The following is an 18891-nucleotide window of genomic DNA, read 5'->3' as shown; positions in this document are numbered from 1 at the left end:
GTCTCGACGGACCAGACCCGGGCGGCAGAAGCTGGCTCTGGGGACGTGGAACGTCACCTCGCTGTGGGGAAAGGAACCGGAGCTTGTGAGGGAGGTGGAGCGCTATCAGTTAGATCTGGTGGGGCTTACCTCCACGCACAGTCTCAGCTCTGGTACCATACTCCTGGATAAGGGTTGGACTTTATTCTTCTCCGGAGTTGCCAAGGGCGTGAGGCGTCGGGCGGGTGTGGGGATACTCATAAATCCCCGGCTGAGCGCCGCGGTGTTGGAGTTTACCCCGGTAGACGAGAGGGTCGCCTCCCTGCGCCTAAGGGTTGTAGGGGGGAAAACTCTGACTGTTGTTTGTGCGTATGCACCAAACAGCAGTTCAGAGTACTCGGCCTTCTTGGAGACCCTGAATGGAGTCCTGTATGGGGCTCCAGTAGGGGACTCCGTAGTTCTGCTGGGTGACTTCAACGCCCACGTGGGCAACGATGGAGACACCTGGAGAGGCGTGGTGGGGAGGAACGGCCTCCCTGATCTGAACCCGAGCGGTCGTTTGTTATTGGACTTCTGTGCTAGCCATGGATTGTCCATAACAAACACCATGTTCGAACATAAGGGTGCTCATAAGTGTACCTGGTACCAGAGTACCCTAGGCCGAAGATCAATGATCGATTTTGTGATCGTGTCATCTGATCTGAGGCCGCATGTTTTGGACACTCGGGTAAAGAGAGGGGCGGAACTGTCAACCGACCACCATCTGGTTGTGAGTTGGATCAGGGAGTGGGGGAAATTTCCGGATAGACCTGGTAAGCCCAAACGAGTAGTGCGGGTGAACTGGGAACGTCTGGAGGAGGCCCCCGTCCTAGGTATCTTCAACTCACACCTCCGGCGGAGTTTTTCTGGCATTCCTGTGGAGGTTGGGGGCATTGAGCCGGAGTGGGCGGTGTTCAAAGCCTCCATTGCTGAAGCTGCGGCGGCTAGCTGTGGCCTCAGGGTCTTAGGCTCCTCAAGGGGCGGTAACCCTCGGACACCGTGGTGGACACCGGTGGTCAGGGAAGCCGTCCGATTGAAGAAGGAGGCCTTCCGGGATATGATATCCTGGAGGACTCCTGACTCGGTTGCAGGGCACCGACAGGCCCGAAGGGCTGCAGCTGCTGCCGTGTCGGAGGCTAAGCAGCGGGTGTGGGAGAAGTTCGGAGAGGTCATGGAGAAGGACTTTCGGTCGGCACCAAAGTGTTTCTGGAAGACTATCCGGCACCTCAGGAGGGGGAAACGGGGAACCATCCAAGCTGTGTACAGTAAGGATGGGACTCTGTTGACCTCAACTGAGGAGGTTGTCGGACGTTGGAAGGAACACTTTGAGGAACTCCTGAATCCGAATAACACGCCCTCTATGTTGGAGGCAGAGCTCGAGGTTGATGGTGTTTCATCGTCAATTTCCCTGGTGGAGGTCACTGAGGTGGTCAAACATCTCCGCAGTGGCAAGGCCCCAGGGATTGATGAGATCCGGCCAGAAATGCTAAAGGCTCTGGGTGTTGAGGGGCTGTCATGGTTGACACGCCTATTCAACATCGCGTGGGAGTCGGGTACAGTGCCAAAGGAGTGGCAAACTGGGGTGGTGGTTCCCCTGTTCAAAAAGGGGGACCAGAGAGTGTGTGCCAATTACCGGGGCATCACACTTCTCAGCCTCCCTGGTAAGGTCTACTCCAAGGTGCTGGAAAGGAGGGTTCGGCCGATCGTCGAACCTCAGATTGAAGAGGAACAATGCGGTTTTCGCCCCGGACGTGGAACTACAGACCAGCTCTTCACTCTCGCAAGGATCCTGGAGGGGGCCTGGGAGTATGCCCATCCGGTCTACATGTGTTTTGTGGATCTGGAGAAGGCGTATGACCGGGTCCCCCGGGAGAAACTGTGGGAGGTGCTGCGGGAGTATGGGGTAAGGGGGTCTATCCTCAGGGCCATCCAATCCCTGTACTCCCAAAGCGAGAGCTGTGTTCGCGTCCTCGGCAGCCAGTCAGTTTCGTTCTCAGTGGATGCTGGTCTCCGCCAGGGCTGCGCCTTGTCACCAATCCTGTTTGTGATATACATGGACAGGATATCGAGGCGTAGTCGGGGTGGGGAGGGGTTGCAGTTCGGTGGTCTGAGGATCTCGTCACTGCTTTTTGCAGATGACGTGGTCCTCATTGGATCATCGGCCTGTGACCTTCAGCACTCACTGGATCGGCTGGTGGCCGAGTGTGAAGCGGCTGGGATGAGGATCAGCACCTCTAAATCTGAGGCCATGACTCTTAGCAGGAAACCGATGGATTGCTTACTCCGGGTAGGAAATGAGTCCTTAGCCCAAGTGAAGGAGTTCAAGTACCTTGGGGTCTTGTTCGCGAGTGAGGGTACTATGGAGCGTGAGATTGGCCGGAGAATCGGAGCAGCGGGGGCGGTATTGCGTTCGCTTTACCGCAACGTTGTAACGAAAAGAGAGCTGAGCCGCAAGGCAAAGCTCTCGATCTACCGGTCGATCTTCGTTCCTATCCTCACCTATGGTCATGAGGGCTGGGTGATGACCGAAAGGACGAGATCACGGGTACAAGCGGCCGAGATGAGTTTTCTCAGAAGGGTGGCTGGCGTCTCCCTTAGGGATAGGGTGAGAAGCTCAGCCATCCGTGAGGAACTCGGATTAGAGCCGCTGCTCCTTCACTTAGAAAGGAGTCAGCTGAGGTGGTTCGGGCATCTGGTAAGGATGCCCACTGGGCGCCTTCCTTGGGAGGTGTTTCAGGCACGTCCAGTGGGGAGGAGACCTCGGGGAAGACCCAGGACTAGGTGGAGAGATTATATCTCAACACTGGCCTGGGAACGCCTCGGGATCCCCCCGTCAGAGTTGGTCAATGTGGCCCGGGAAAGGGAAGTCTGGGGCCCCCTGCTTGAGCTGCTCCCCCCGCGACCCGACCCCGGATAAGCGGATGAAAATGAGAAAATGAGATGAGAGCTTTGACGTCATACTATTCAATGGATGTTACAACACTGTGGGCTGTGCAAGGGCAGCGCTACGTGACCGGGAGGATGATGAGGAAGGCAAAGTGTCTGGCTGGTGTGAATCAGCAGAGTTGGCTCATAATACATAAGAAAGGCTCGGCAGACCATTGGTGTGAATGGGGAGAACACATATCCTGTTGCTCCCCACTGTATCAACTGCTGTTTTCTTTAAATGTTCTTTCAAAAGGTCTTTCAACAAAACGATATTTGCTTTCTTTTTTCTCTCCTCTCAGTTTATTTATCCCTCCACTCATCCATTCTGACGAGAGATCGATGGGAAAGAATAAGACTAACAATGCAATAGAATATGTTACATCAAGTTTAACACTACTCTTAAATCAAAAAGGTCCAGAGATCTTTATTCATCATTCTGTGGCTCAGATTTCTTGCGAAGTGTTTGGACAAATTCTCCACAGCTACTGCAAGTTACATGCAAACAGCAAAGGTGTTGATCTGACCTCAAACTCTCTCGACAGACTCATCTGATCAGTATTGATGCTCAGGGAATCTCAAGGTATTTTACCACTCTTCATTTTACAGAGCAGTTATCCTGTTTAATTGTAAATCAAGTCTATGGATTTAGGCAGATTGAGAGTTGGCACTGGGGGCTCGGCTGCACATCTGGAGCAAATATTCAGCTTTAAGACAGTGGAGGGCCCCGCCGAATGAAAAGAGAAACGAGAATGAAAAAGCTTGGTAATGTGAACAATCACTTCAATGCAAATTGCTTTTATGCAAATGTTCTGAAGATTAAATGGTCCAATATAATAAGAGTTATTTGTCTTTTTCTGTGGTGAGGAGGAGCAGGATACTTGCAAAAAACAGTGCAATAAATAGGTCTAATTTATTATGCATCTGGTGTAAAGTTAAGTCGTCTAACAAGCTCAATCCTTCTCCTGCAGTGTCAAAGACCTGACCATGCAGAGCTGAGGGTGTGTGTGTGTCGTAGATCATGATAAAGGCCTGTACCTTGGTGCTCCCCTTCCTATCCTGACACACACACTCCTCCTCCTTTATTGACAAACCAACGGTGTGAGAGACGCAGTCATTGTCAAGCTAACAGGATACAACAGAGAGCATAGCAGGAACCTTAGACACATTAAGCCAACTTTGGCTTGTGCAGTGAAGCCTACTGAGTCTTAATTGAATTGATAGAGAGCATGGGGAGAGGGTAGGGGAGGTCGGGGGAGAGGAATTGATGAAGAAAACAGAGTGGAGTTAAGAAAATTAGGGGGGGGGGGGCAAGAAGGAAAATTCAGAGAGAGACAGAAAGAGATAAAATATTAGAAAGAGAGAGAGGAGGAGCTGGTAGAGTAATGGAGAATCCAGGGGAGCCTGTCTACAATGAGAGAGAGAGAGAGAGAGAGAGAGATATCAGAAAGAGAGCAGGTTAATAAATATGTAAAGCAGCAACGGAGTAGGAGAGGAAAGGTGGAAAAAAAAGTGTGAGGGAACAGCTGGATAAAGAAAGAGAATGCAAACGAGAGAACAGAATAATTACTGCGTGAGGGTGAACATGATGAAAGAGGAATTAATCCATTACTAAGCCTCGATGGTAAATAATGAAGGGAGAGAAACAAAAGAATTAATAAAAGATCAGGAAAGTTAAAAAAAAGCAGGCAAGAGGTGAAAATACAGAATTGGAAATAGACCTCCCTCTTCGTGGCTACAATTAACGTGCCCTTCGGAAAAGAATCAACACCAAACGAGTTCACTGCAGCTCGACCCACATTCACACGAGGCAGACGATACAAATAACACAAGGCACTGCTAGTGGGGAATGAAGCTGTCCTGCTGAGATAAAGGTTCAGGTAAAACTACCTGGTTTGTTGACGGGGGAAAGAAAATGGGCCAACGTAGAAAACTGGATATTGTTTGCCGGGGTGAAATTGTCTTGTTAAGGAAATGACAAAACCCACTTTCTCGTACACTGAGAGAAGGCCGTGGAAGGTCAAATTGACTGCAAGACTGACAGTGAATCCAGACAGCACAGAACTCTGGATCTTCCAAACCTAATCAGGGATGTTTGGTTCATTCATGCAAGAAGGGGGACCGGCGAGCGGTGCCAAAGTAGAAAAACCCAGATTCCTGCCAACGTTACGCTTATTTTTCCTAAAGACCGTTTTTTTGCGAATTGTCTCGAACGTAACATATAATGAAAGTGAAAGTGAAGCATCGTTGCAGTTTCATTTGCTTGACTTTAATTGTCCCACCCTTGTTTCAATCTGTTCCCAGAGAACAGCTACAACAATTTTGTTAGAACCGTTTTAAATTCAATGATTGGTTATATATATGAACATCAGAGCATCTAAATGTGTGTATGATATGACTAGGATAGTGGCGGGGTTTGACTTAAACTTATCTACTTGAATGATAGTGTGTATGCACAGCATGCACCTAGTTTATCATTTTGATGATAGGAATGATGTGATTTTGTGTGATGAGCTTGGGAGGGGTCAGTTCGGTTGCATTTTGCTTGGGGCCCCCAAAGACCCTTGAAACGCTAGGTCTCATTGTACCACACCATTACCTTATAAATAAATGTGCTTCTCTTAAATCAAAGAGCTTTAATGTTTTTTTCATCTGCCAAGTAGATTTCGGATTTATCTGGCATCAATCGGTGTCGACTTGTTCCATTTGTACTTGCTGTTAGCACAGCGACACTCACGATAAAGAAAGAGGCCTCAGTGATGTGTGATCATGTCTTACCTTAATGAGGTCCCCCAGTAGTTTGTTGGCTTCAGTGTAGGCCTTCTTCACCTCCTTGAATTTATTCCCCAGTCCCATACTATGAGCCTGCAACACAGCACAGAGAAACAAGTTGCAGTGTGGATGAGCCTTTTTATGAAGCCCTGTTTGAGGAAAGAGTCGTTCATTCTGGGTAATTTGTTGTCAATCCTTGATTTGAAGCTATAATTTGTGCAGCTCCGATATTGACGGTGAAGATGATCATGTGGCAAACCCTGATGGACGAGTATGACATCCACTGAAAACTGTTATTTGCTTCATGCTGCACTTCAGATCAGTCACTATCAAACAGTGTGTGATTGTTTACACAGGAGATTATAAAAAAACTAAGTTGGAAAAGCAGCATTTATTGTCAAACACTCCTTTTACGAAGTTGTCCATGACAGTAAAACAAGTACACTATCACTTTATAGATATATTTAGCTGGATCCATTAACTGTGGATATAAATGAAATCCTGTGTAAACATCCTCAGATGTTCCATCCACCTCCACACCTCCATCATAATTTGGTAAAACTGGAGCGAGGAGCTTCGTGAAATGCATTTTAATTCTTCCTCATCTTCAGAATCAATCGGTGACAAAGACTCGGTGGGAAGAGCTCACTGTACCTGGAAGTGAAGGTTGGTGTACTGTCCCCCGGGGATCTCGTTCTCGTAGACGTCAGCGTTTCCTGACTTCATGGTGGCGGTGCAGTCGAACGGAGCATACAGGCCTCTGGCCACTTCCCAGTACTCACTGTAGTCGTACACCTTCTCCAGAGCGATGCCTGCGTCAGAGCAGAGCACGATCACATCACATCCATTTTCACAACACACCTTCATTTTAATGAGACCCTGTAATTTGAAACTAAGTTTTCTATTCACCTCATGGGGGGGGGGGGGTATGGCACATGGGGCGTTTGTTAATTAAGTGAAAGTTTAATTAAGGGGCCTCATTATTGAGTTGTGTGCAGTGTGCTGTATTGACCAAGACAAATGTGTGTGTTTAACATTGACTGATTGCTAATTTGAATACAAAGCTGAAATTTTTAACTTCTACCCACTAATTCCACTAACAGATATATACGCAGCCCAGATGCTGATCGCCATCATGGCAACAACATTCAAAGAAACACTTCCTCTTTTGCAATTTGTCTTCAAACTTAGAGCTCTTATTTAGAAAAAGATGTGATCTATTACTTAAACAACCTCTAAAATTACTATTACTTAAAAAGACTGTTTATAAAAAACTCTGCACTCAACATCCACCACACAAACTATAAATAAGTTACAGTATATTGTTGAAATGTCTGAGCAGGACTCACTGATGGAAAGGAATAATTCAGAAGTAACTCCAGGGCATTAACACAGGAGAAAAGAACAGTTAAAGAGTCCTGATAATGTTTCTCCTCTCTACTGAAAAGAGGGTGTTTACTGTAAATATATACAGGGAGCTGTTGTGGAAGTTTATGTAGCAGCCTGCAACTTATCTGAATCAGTCATGGCAAAAGTTGTGCAAGCGAGCACAGCGCGACAGCACTGGGCGATGCGGCTGAGTTTGATGTATGAAAATATAAACATGATGTGAAACATGTCACAGTTTTGACAGTGCTGAGTTTGGGAACCATACAGTGCTATGTCTGCCAGAACAGGTCCAACCCATCAGGTAGGTATGGATGTGCCTCCCTTCCCAGCACAGTAGGCAGTGATTTATTACAAAGCTGTCCTACACCAGGGACCTCCTTCACAAAACAAGACCGTAAACTAAAATGTCAGCAGAGACTTGTCTTCTGTATACAAACTTCCAGGGGCTCACTTTTTGGACAACTCTTTAAAAACTGCATTAAGTCAAGTAATCTCTTGAACTTAAAATGGTTTAAAGTGCAGAAAGCTGGAACAAGCCCCAGCTACAGAGCAGGTAAGTGAACTAATAGCCTTGGAGTGAGCTGGGATCCACTCTGCATTTACATCTTGCCCATTTAATCCTTGTGATATTTCCTGATCCTAAGAACAAAGTTAAAACTCTCCGCCTATAATCATGATGTTTTCCTGCAGCCAGGTTACTGAGCTTAAGCTGATTAACTTAAGATTAAAAAAAAACTGCTTTAATGCCATGAAAGACATGGTAGTACTCTAAGCGTTTGGATAAAAATGATGAAAATGCTAATGAGACAAACATTTCAACACGTACAACAATTAAGTGACAAGCTTGAATTTCCTGATTCAAAGCCAGTATGTAGCCTCCACAAAGTGCATGTGTGCTTCCACTGGTCTTGGCGGGGAAATGGAGCTACTGTGAAATTTGATTTGAAATTAATGTTCATGTTGTTGCTCTTCAAATTCCGACACCTGCCAAGCCAGTCAGTATTTAGGTCAATTTCCTTCTCTGCTAGAGGACGCCATTTGTTAAGCTTCTATTGTGAAATTACAGCCTCCATTCACAAGGGGAAGTGACAGGGTGCTGGATGTGACAGCAGGCTCTGTTGATTCAAATGTCAGCTTAGGTCAAATTTTCTCCCACCTCCAGATCGACACGTCATGTACTCACGGCTTTCAGTCCGTGGACAGAGCAGATAACTGAAACTTTGTCAAATGAGCCGTGATGGAAGTAAGTGTGGGTTCAGCTGAAAGCGTGAAGAGCTGAAGATGGATTCTTCAAAATTGGTGGGAGTTCTCTGACAGTCATTTTCACATCCGTTGTTGACAACAGCTCAGACTGTGGTGGTGTTTATCTTAAAGGTTAACGGATCGAGGAGGTTACTATTATTCAACATAAGGAGGACATACACTAAGTTACACTTCAATCCATAGAATATCTGTTGACGTTTCAGTCTCGATCCAAATAATCAAAGTCAATGTAAGTACACAAGTCGACCAAATATATATTTAGAGAGGGATTTAAACCCCAGACCTGTTGGTGGAGAAGCGAATGAAAGAAGAAAACAACATCCTACTCCTTCCTGTGGAGAAGCCTGAAGGTGTTACAGCAGAATCTCAGTTGACCTTAATAAAGCGAGCACACAGATATTGTGTTGAATCGACTCAAGTCTGTTTGACGACCTTGCTTGTGTAGTTCAACCCTGTAGCCTATAAATATGAAGAGGAGCTACCTGCACATGTTAATTCTAATGGTTGAAAAATCACGCTGGAAATAAATACATTATTTATGGGCTGCTGAATATACTTCCCAAACCCATCAGGGATTAAACACCACTGAACTGTTTGTACGTACACTTAAGACATGCAAGCACACAAGCACTTGCATATGCAACGATCAGTCAATTAGATGGCAGCTTGGCAGTGATATAGTGCCATCAATACACAACTCATTAGCGGCGCACGCTCACTAATGCAGTATACAAACAGGCACGGCAACACATTTACACTCACACAGTCGTACACCTTCACCAACACGGATTTGAACAAAGACAGCCGCACACGCAGTTTGCGCCTGATGAGATGATGAGGGCTAAGCAAGACGCGCAGATGAAGACAGATGAGACGTGAGAACACTCGGGGAGAAAAGAAGGGAGAATTAAACTCAGACAGATGGAGACAGGGAGATGAGCAAGGAGCTAAATGTGTGTGCACCTGCCTCTGTCTGGAGGCTGGGAGGGAGTCTGTCTCCCTGCTTGTGCCTGTATTAGTACCTCCAAACAGTAATAGTACTAACAGTAATACTTATGCTGTGTGCAGTGCATTTCTGCTACTTTATTGTGGCAGCGGATACTTCATCATCAATTAATTCCACACTTGATGCATGGGAAAAGGCTTTACTGTGTCAAATAAACCCTAAGAGCACTTTAATGTGTCTCATCACTCAGCTGCACACGTGTTTGTGAATATGCATGACTTTTTAAAATAACAAGATGCATATGTGTGTGCGTGCGTGCGTGCGTGTGTGTGTGTGTGTGTGTGTGTGTGAGAGCTCACAGTGTGGCTGAATGAATAAATACACTGACAGCTTAAAGACAAATGAATTAACCAGTGAAGCTCTACTTTCACTATTTCTCCAGGACACAGAGATTCTAGAGGAGATGCTGAGGGAGTGGAAGAGAAAACGCAAGGATGGAGGGATTTTAAGGGAGAGGGAAAGGTAGACATGTTGTTCACTGTTTTACCACCGAGTGAGAAGGAGGAACATGAATTTAATGTGACGTAAATAAACAGGCTTACTGTCTCTGGTGGTTGGTAATGAGCACAGAAAACAACAGGTACGTTTAAAAAAGAAACCAGAAGGGAAACACTATGAGAGGTTCCATGTAAACAGACGAACTGACCAAGACAAAGAGAAACACACAACTGAGGCAGGGGGGATTTAACACAGGTGAGACACATTAGGACAGATGAAAACATCCCAGACAGGAAGTAAAGTCAGAGAGACACACGAGGAACAAGGTTTCAGAATAAAACAGGAAACAGAGCACTGTACACAAATAAACAAACACTAATCCAGGAACACACAGGAAACAAGGTTAGCGTCTACAACAAAGAACAAATTCTATTTAACAAAAAGTCTATGAAAAAGTCTTTCAAAAGTTCACAAGACCTCACAATTATTACAGCAAAGAGAATGAGGATGGAGAGATAAAGAGAAAGAGGTGAAGGTGGTAGGAGGAAGAATGGGAGCGCGGTGAGGGAGGGAGGTAGAGGACACGGAACACATGGCACTGAAGCTCTGTAGCAGAGATGGGAGGAAGAGAGGGAGCGAAGCATTTAACAGACTAAGGTCATGAAGTGTCCAAGGTGCTCTGCTGGATAACAACAGTCGTGCGAGGCAGAGATGAAAAGAAGAGACGAGTACAAGGTGAGAGATATAAAAGAAACCGGAATCGAGGAGGAGCTTGTCGGCATGTGCATGCATAATTCATGTACCAGGGTCGTATCAGGATAGAAGAGAAGTGTGCACGTGTGTGTGTGTGTGTGTGTGGGGGGGGGGGGGGGGTGCTTGAATCCTGCATCCCAGTCTCAGTCTCAATCGGAGCAAATTGAAATTCCACGAATAAACTGACAGACTTGAAAACCCCTCGATCCTGAGGGATGACCTTGCCCCCCCCCCCCCCCCCCCTTCCTTTCTCCTGCGTACTGTATGCTCACAAATTGATATTCTGTGACTAAACTGGATTGTGTCTAAATGATGGGAGAGCTCCTCTCGCTCTGACACTTTGATGTGGTGATTTTTCACGTCTCCTTCATTGGCCCGAACAGTATTTGCCAGCTCTGGAGAACGGACGCGGACCTGTTGCATTCAGCTGTCGGTGAAGAGCGTACAGACGGAGAGAGCAGCAGGAGAGCAGGAGCTGTTTTCCCTTCAAAGCACAAGTCACACATCATACTCACAACACAGCATATCTTAATGGCTCTGCGGTGTTTAGGAACCATTACAGAAATTGCTTTTTCTATGACAGATTCCTTCCTGTGTAATTGTTTACTTTGGTTGCAGCGAGAGAGAGAGCGTCTTGTTAGCAACACTCACACCAAGACCTGGTGTTTAATGTCATCCCCTGCTCTGCAACTTCACTGCAGCGGAACAGGAAAGAGTAGTGTGCCATTATGTGGGCTGCTAATTCAATTTTTATTAAACCTTGTTTTTGGCTGAGCGCTGGTTCAACTTCTCGACTTGAGGAAGTGCACATCAGGGCGTGTTGCTACCTTCTGACCAAACCTCACTGCTCCCAAGGCTTGAATTAAGTTACTATTCAAACATTAACATTATTTTAAGGTTGAATGAGATTTTCTTAAATTAAAAACATCTGCATTGAATCTTACTAGTATCCTGTACTACAGCAGCAGACAGTGCACGAGCTGTGCAGTGTGAATAGTGTAAACATAATTAACAGTGGTTTCGTGGTTGTGTAATGGAAATGAGCAATCAGATAGTTAGTGGGGCTGAGTCAGTTTTCCCAGTAGCATTCCTCTGCATAACCAAGCAGCAAACTCTGCATCAGTTTGAATTCTTTTCACCTGATTCGCGTTGCTTCACTTTTATCCGCAGCCTCACAACTGGCAGCTTTAATATATTTCCCTCTGCACCCTTCGCTGTGGGAGGCAGAGGTCACCGAGCGCAGTCACTTATCGGAGGGGGGACGGGCTCCAGCTTTTTCAGAGCCCGTGAAAACAACATTGATGAGAACATAGCAGACGAAAAACCCAAAGGGGACTGCAACCGTTATAAATCCCTCCTTCCACTTATTGTCCGACTGCCGGAGAAGATGAAATGAAGCGGTGGAGGTCCACAGTGAAGAGAATCAGGGTTGTACACAGAATACATGCGGGGAAACGAATGAGTGGGCAACAAGCATTTCAATGTTGCCCTGGGAGAAGCTTTTAACCCCTGATTGCCCCAGGGAGAGCTGCTCATTGGTCAAAGTAGGAAAGCGTGGCAGCACTGACCGCCGGGCCTCAGTTTTCCATTATCTATACTGCTTATCCTGTTAGGGCCACAGGAGGGCTAGAGCCAATCACAGGTGTCCAATAGGCAGAGTCCACTTCGGACAGGTAGAGACAATCATTCACAGAAACTAGATCCCACACAAACACAAGGAGAAAATGCAAACTAGTTGGCAAGCAGGTTGAAACCCAGAACCTCCTTGCTGTGAGGAGACCACTGTTCCACCGTGCCGCCCTCACCTTCTAAAACCAAGTGCTTTATCTATGAGCAGATGGCAACGTGAGCTTGGAATATTCTCCCCCTTTCACTCGGAGCTGTTCATCTTTTCATGGATCGGTCAGTTTTTATCGACACGTCGGACTCTACTGGTCCGTCTGTGTTTTCCATCTTCCTCTCATAATTGGATGTGCATGTTGTCACTCAGCTGGACGTGCTGATCATTCTGACTTGGGGCCATAATAAGTGATACGCTCTGTCATTCATTGATTTGTAGATGGATTTTCCCAACCCTCATGTAAGGACTGGGGAACTTAGATATGCTCGGATTTAATCATTTTCATAAAAAGTGAGAGGTTCTATTTTCTGATATCACTTTACACATCCATTTAAATGATGTGTGCGGCTATTTGTAGGTATTTATTGCAACAATAATTTCCAACCCGTATTTATGATTAATTTGACTGAATTAAAAGAATGGAAAAATAAACTGTCAGTTGTGTTTAAATGCCGACTTACCAGTGTCCAGCTTGGTCCCCTTGGCACAGGCCACTATGGCTCCCATGCTGGGCTGAGAAGTCATACCAGCCATAGAGTCCACCTGGAGGGACACGATCAATACAGATTTATCAACAGCCCTCAGCACTAGTTAGAAATCACCTTCATCAGTTGATTTTAAATACATTGAACATGTAACTAGTCTGAAAATCTGTATGCACATATGGGTATATTGAAAAGTATAATATGAAACTATTTCCATATAAATGAATCCCTTTAGTTTCAGTTTACCATCCAAATCGGGGGGAATTTGATATCCTTCATATTGTTGGCAGGAACAGACAGAGTCTAAAAACTTAAACCGATGGAGTTCTTAGTGGGTGTGTCTGATCCACAGTGGACTGTCAGTTGTTTGTTTCATTTGCTGTTACAAGGAAACCAACAGCAGAACGGCACATAACTGCAAATAGCAGCCAACAGTTTTAATGAAGCTGCCCATACTGGCAGCATGCGTCAGTGGACACAGCAAGAACAATGCTACTGGCTTCCACAGTTCTTGGTTTCAGTGACATTTCACAATGCAAAGTGCAGGAGCTGCTAGGAAATTAATATTTGCTCATGTGGTTTTGAGAAATTTTCATTGGACATTTTAATTATTTATCAGAATGATTGGAAATTCTGACTCTCCAGAATTTTCTCTGGCATAAAAGTTAAGTTATATACAACAAAAATTAAAAAAATTACAACCAAAGGCAACCTTGACCTTTACCAATGCGAGGACTCGAGCAAACATGAACACTTACAGCCACATCAACTACGTCAGCTCCTGCCTCGGCACAGGCCAGCATGGCGGCTACAGCGGCTCCAGCTGTGTCGTGTGAGTGCACATGGATGGGCACATCTGGGAAGCGCTCTCTCAGAGCGCGAATCAGGAGCTTGCTGGACTCTGGCTTCAGCAGGCCGGCCATATCCTGCAGAGACCGGAGCAGACACATGAGGAGGGAGGAGTAAAATGCTTGAAGAGAAAATGAATCATTCCTGTTTACCAAAACATGTTAAACAAATATTAGCTGGTGATGATTTTCATGTATTTTCTTTTCTACATTAATTTAAATCCACATGTACGTCTCAAGAATTATTGGGTCTAAATTACTGCACCCAAATATATTCAAACACAAATCTAGGTGTGTTTTTGCAGCATCTCTTAATATTGGATGTGGAGTCATTGAAGTCAGACAAGATTAATTTAAACTACCTGTCTTATTGCTCATTAGTGGGAGAACGTGCACACAACAGGGGCCTGAGGCTGCTCGTGAAAGATTGAGCACACCATGAATATAATGGGATTATTTGTTGGATTCAAAGAAGTAAAAAGACAAAACCATTGAAGCAGAGAGAACCGGTTCACAAATAACAAAATCCCTAAGGTGATCAGGATCGGTGGAGACGGGGGGTATTGATGACATCAATTAATAAATATCTAATAAATTAATCTTAACAATAATTGGGTTATAATCAATTCTTCTTAATTTAAAATCGGCTACCCTGGGGCTAAAGATCTATTAGGAATTTAGTTCAAGACCCGGCTTCATCTCAAATAAGACATGTGAGAGAGAAAGTTTCAATTTATCTGGTAAAAAAAAAAACTCCTTTTACAACCATTTATTCTTGTAGAAAACACCCACTGTTGTAGATGTGAAGAAAACGATCAAGTAGAAAAAAAAAAAAAGACTGACTGAAGTTTAGGGCGTCACAGTCTTGCAATGACGATTAGAATCTATAAATCTTAACTGATATTAACAGAGGTTCCCAGAGAGCTTAGATGTTTAGCTGCGCTCCCTTTGATGATCAGTGCCCCCCTTCAAGTTATAGTGCACGCTCATTTTCCTCTTTTAAAACTTCATTAGCTGTGCAAGCCTTTTATGAGATTGCCACTGCTGAGTGTTATGGTTCACACTGCGATAGAGTTTATCATTTCACGTTAAAATATTCTAAAATAATCTTTCATGCTTGAATAAAGAAATTACTTCAATGTGAGCGGTATCAGTCTATTCATTTAGATGAGCAAATAAAACTTATTTCAACAGCATCAAAAAAATGAACTTCATCTGTGTTGAAACATTAAACATGAGTTTTTTTTTTTTAAATCCGAAATGCAGGTATGTGTTTTGAGCATTTTACGTCACTATTATAAATTGGTTAAGTTCGTTGTTGCTAAAACCAACTATATTATGCTGTTGTGTACTGTACTCTGGATAATCCCCTGACATTCTCCAGAGGGGCTGTATGTGAGAACGCAAATGTCCGAGTGAGAGGAGCTGGACGTCCTCCTCAGTTTCTCCTGACCGCCAGCAAGTAAACACTACAGAATTTCCGAATGAGCTCCTGTGAGAGCACAGGAGATCCTCTAGACACCTCACCACGAGCGTGGGTGTGTTGATGAAGTTTCTAGCACGCAGAAAACTGAAACAAAACGATCAATATCTCAGGATGATAAAGCGGCGCCGCATCATAAAAATATATTGAAAAATATATAAAGAGGGCTTTTGTACCCTTGATGACGAAGGCATTGAGGCCATTGACCGGCCCTCCTGTTCCCCTGACCTAAATCCAATCGAGCACCTACGGGACGTTATGTATCGTGTATCCGATGCCGCCAAGTACTGGCTCAGACTGTGACTCATCAGGAGCCAGCCCAGACGTTGTCAGGACTCAGGAGTGCACACAGGCACGGGGAGGCCAGACACACTACTGAGTCACATTATGAGTAGCCTTGATGAAATTCAGTTGGATCAACCTGTGATTAAAGTGTTTTCACTTTGAGTAGTGGTGTTTCGAATCCATCCCTCAATCGGTGGATGATTTCAGTTACAATAGGCCGTTCTTAAGTCGTTTTCTTTCTCAAATAATTATACAATGTACATCAGAGAAGAGTTTCAACTTGAATCATAAGATCTGATGTTTGATTTAAGTGTTCCCTTAATAATGCTGAACAGTGTATACTGACACACAGACTGAGTGTGTAAACAAGCAAAGAAATAACTGCAACCACTATTTGTATTCATTTGATGGCAGATGAGCAGGGACTTGCACTCATATTAGGAGTCTTTAGATTAACACAGGGCTTACTGTCTAAAACTCTTAAGTAGTAGTAAACAGCTCACAGAGCAAACACTCATTTCCTCACCTTGATACACAGGATGTGGGTTCCAGCTTTGACGAGCTCGTCGGCCAGTTTCAAGTAGTAGTCCAGGGAGTACTTCTGCCGCATTGGGTCAGACACGTCGCCCGTGTACGAGATGGCGGCCTCCACGACTCCGCCTGCGGACCCGGCCGCCTCCATCCCCAGCAGCATGTTCGGCAGGTAGTTCAGGGAGTCAAACACGCGGAAGATGTCCATTCCGTTCTCCTTGGCCACCTCGCAGAACCTGAAGGAGGGGTGGGCAACAACGTAGAGTTAATGAGATTTAAAGTGTACACAAATCTAAGGCTGTGTCGAGAATCACATTTATGAGTTTGTGCTCATGCACAGTGTATCCCAGATAATAGCGCCCGGGTTGGTGTAAGCCGTTTACATCCATCTCCATCTCGACACTCGTAAATATTGCTGCACCTGCACTGCAAATACAATTTTCTCACCATTTCCATGAGAAGTGAGCTTACACAGCCTGCGGGAGCGCACAATAACTCAGGAGGAGCGCATTCCCGTCTCATTATCCAAACTGCTCCTGGTAAATCCCTCCCTTCTCCCCCTGGATCTTAATCAGGTTTTCCATAACTGGGGTGAGCGCTGCGTTTGTGTGAATGCAATATTTAGACACAATGAGAGCTTTTGCGCTCGTAAATAAACCAACGTACTTAATGTTGTTGCACAAGGGGATTACCAGTCCGACGTCTGCATGTCCGGTATTTATTTAGAGCTACAATAATGCAGCGGAGTGGAAGTTGCTTGGCACAGAATCAAACACACACCATACTGTCCTACATATCCAACTCGGAGCTGAAGTGATCACTATTCATGTGATTCAGAATGCTTCCATCAAAAACTTTGCATCCCTCAAGAAGATCTAGTTAGCAGGTCATGTGACCCTTTCCTTCCTCCAGGCCTTTTTAGATGTTTTCACATTTGTGGGTTGCTCAGTGTACAGTAGTGTGACCCTGTGAAGTGCACTTTAAGTCAATGAAACGAAATGAAATTACACTTTGATTTGATTTACTTAATAAAAGGCGATGAGGCCACTTGGCTGTGGGCTACTGCGCTGTTAATGTCCGGGGCGAGAGAGCGACGGAGGGAAGGGAGGATGGAGGGAGAGAGAGAGAGAGCTGAGCAAACACATCAGAGCCATTCATCACAATCGTGCATATTTTCGATGGCACTCCCCCTATGGGAGACGGAGGGGGAGAGGGAGATGAAGAGCATGGGATATAGATAGAGGGAGTTAAAAAGAAGGGGAAAGAAGTGTGTGATGCAGAGAGATGAATGGAGATGGGAAACAGGGAGTTATACGAGTAGGGATAAATAATGACTGCATGATGGGGGGGGGGGGGGGGCAGGAGGATAAAAAAAAAACATTGAGGACACGGGATGTCTGTGTGTGCATATGTGTGTGCGTGTGTGTCAATGGCAATGAGGGAGAAGGGTAGAGCTGCATTAGTCATGAAGCTACTAGTAATTTATTTGAGGTGAGGGGAATTACATAGGTTCCAGTGTGTGTCCTTGTTGAACTGACTGCAGGTGTGTGTGTGTGTGTGTGTGTGTGTGTGTGTGTGTGTGTGTGTGTGTGTGAGTGTGTTTGAGTGTGTTTTTGTGTGTGAGTGTGTGTGTGCTTGAGTATACATGAGTCATCTACATCACTGAGGCAGATTGTGAATCCATTTGGAAGAGTGGTAGAGTGTGTATGTGTGTGTGTGTGTGTGTGTGTGTGTTTGCGCGTGTGCGTGTGTGAATAAGTGTATTTATGGCCCCTAAATGGATTACTGCTGTACATCTGAATCAACAGTGGGTCAGTGAAATGTATGTAATTCACTGAGCATGGCAGGGGGGGCAACAGCAACAGGAACCAAATTGACCTGATCTAATGTTTGTGCCAGTTGTGTATCTTCTATTATCTGCATTTGGATACGTTGAGAAAGGAAGCAGCTGTGTCTGAAGGCTTCCTACTACACGCACAGTCATTTATACAGCGTGAGAGCGTCAGGGTGGAGTGGGCTGTTTTTCCTACTACCAACATTGATCGAGCTTTAACCAATGGAAGACATTTTGAATGAACTATACAAACAGTGGATAGAACAAAAGAAGCAGACTCTCCAGCAGTGGGTTTTTCCTTCATCATCTAGGATGGCCTGAAAGTTATAGCATGAGCCACGAGTAAAAAGGACGTGATGCAATTAAAAGGCTACCAAAAAGAAACGTCTCATTACCTTGAGTAAATATCGAGGTGTGCACACACACACACACACACGCATCTTTCTATCTATCTTAGAAATACATTCAATTCAACTATATAACCCTAAAAGTAAAAATATTTTCATTATTAAAAATGAACACACATTTTTGATCAACAAAATGAACAATTTGAATAATTATACGTTTGGTTGACAATATGGTAAAGAGCCGTAACATAATATTTTCTGATCTTCAGATTTAGTGACTCTTCGAAGAGGAGATGTGACAAACTGTAGCTTCAGCTGACCTGATTCTTTGGGTCTATAGAAAATCTGGTTTTGTTCATAGTAATTGCCTTTCTGTTGTTTGTGTGCTTATGCAATAATGGCAATACTTGTCAATCATGTCAAATACTAAGCTCGCAGTGGCACAAAATCATATATGGAGTGGATAGTCGCCCCTGTTGTTCCCATGGAAACAACCCAGTCAGGGGAATTTTTTTTAAATGACGTGAGTGACGGACAATGAAGCTGGAGGAGCGGCGGCTGGTTTGAAGAAAGCATGATCATAATTGATGCTTTCCACCATTTCCAAATAAAATGTGTGTTTTTGCACAGTACTCAGGTTCTGGGACACAAGAGCACAGAATCATGTGGGCATG

At 44.9% G+C, this 18891-nt stretch overlaps 1 protein-coding gene across 2 annotated transcripts in view; it reads right to left on the bottom strand.

The window, feature by feature from the left end:
* The window catches only part of pcxb (pyruvate carboxylase b), a 256790-nt gene that overhangs the window by 26466 nt on the left and 211433 nt on the right, over positions 1–18891 (bottom strand). For both annotated transcript variants that reach the window (XM_062384277.1, XM_062384278.1), the window contains exons 17-21: positions 16032–16272; positions 13648–13815; positions 12866–12947; positions 6370–6527; positions 5722–5808 (exon numbers count right to left, since the gene is read on the bottom strand). In XM_062384277.1, the coding sequence (XP_062240261.1) occupies positions 5722–5808; positions 6370–6527; positions 12866–12947; positions 13648–13815; positions 16032–16272 (736 nt within the window). The remainder of the gene's footprint in view (positions 1–5721; positions 5809–6369; positions 6528–12865; positions 12948–13647; positions 13816–16031; positions 16273–18891) is intronic.

The sequence above is a fragment of the Platichthys flesus genome, chromosome 24, assembly GCF_949316205.1.
Source record: "Platichthys flesus chromosome 24, fPlaFle2.1, whole genome shotgun sequence".
Classification (NCBI taxonomy): Eukaryota; Metazoa; Chordata; class Actinopteri; order Pleuronectiformes; family Pleuronectidae; genus Platichthys; species Platichthys flesus.
This window is presented reverse-complemented; position numbering and strand designations above follow the sequence as displayed.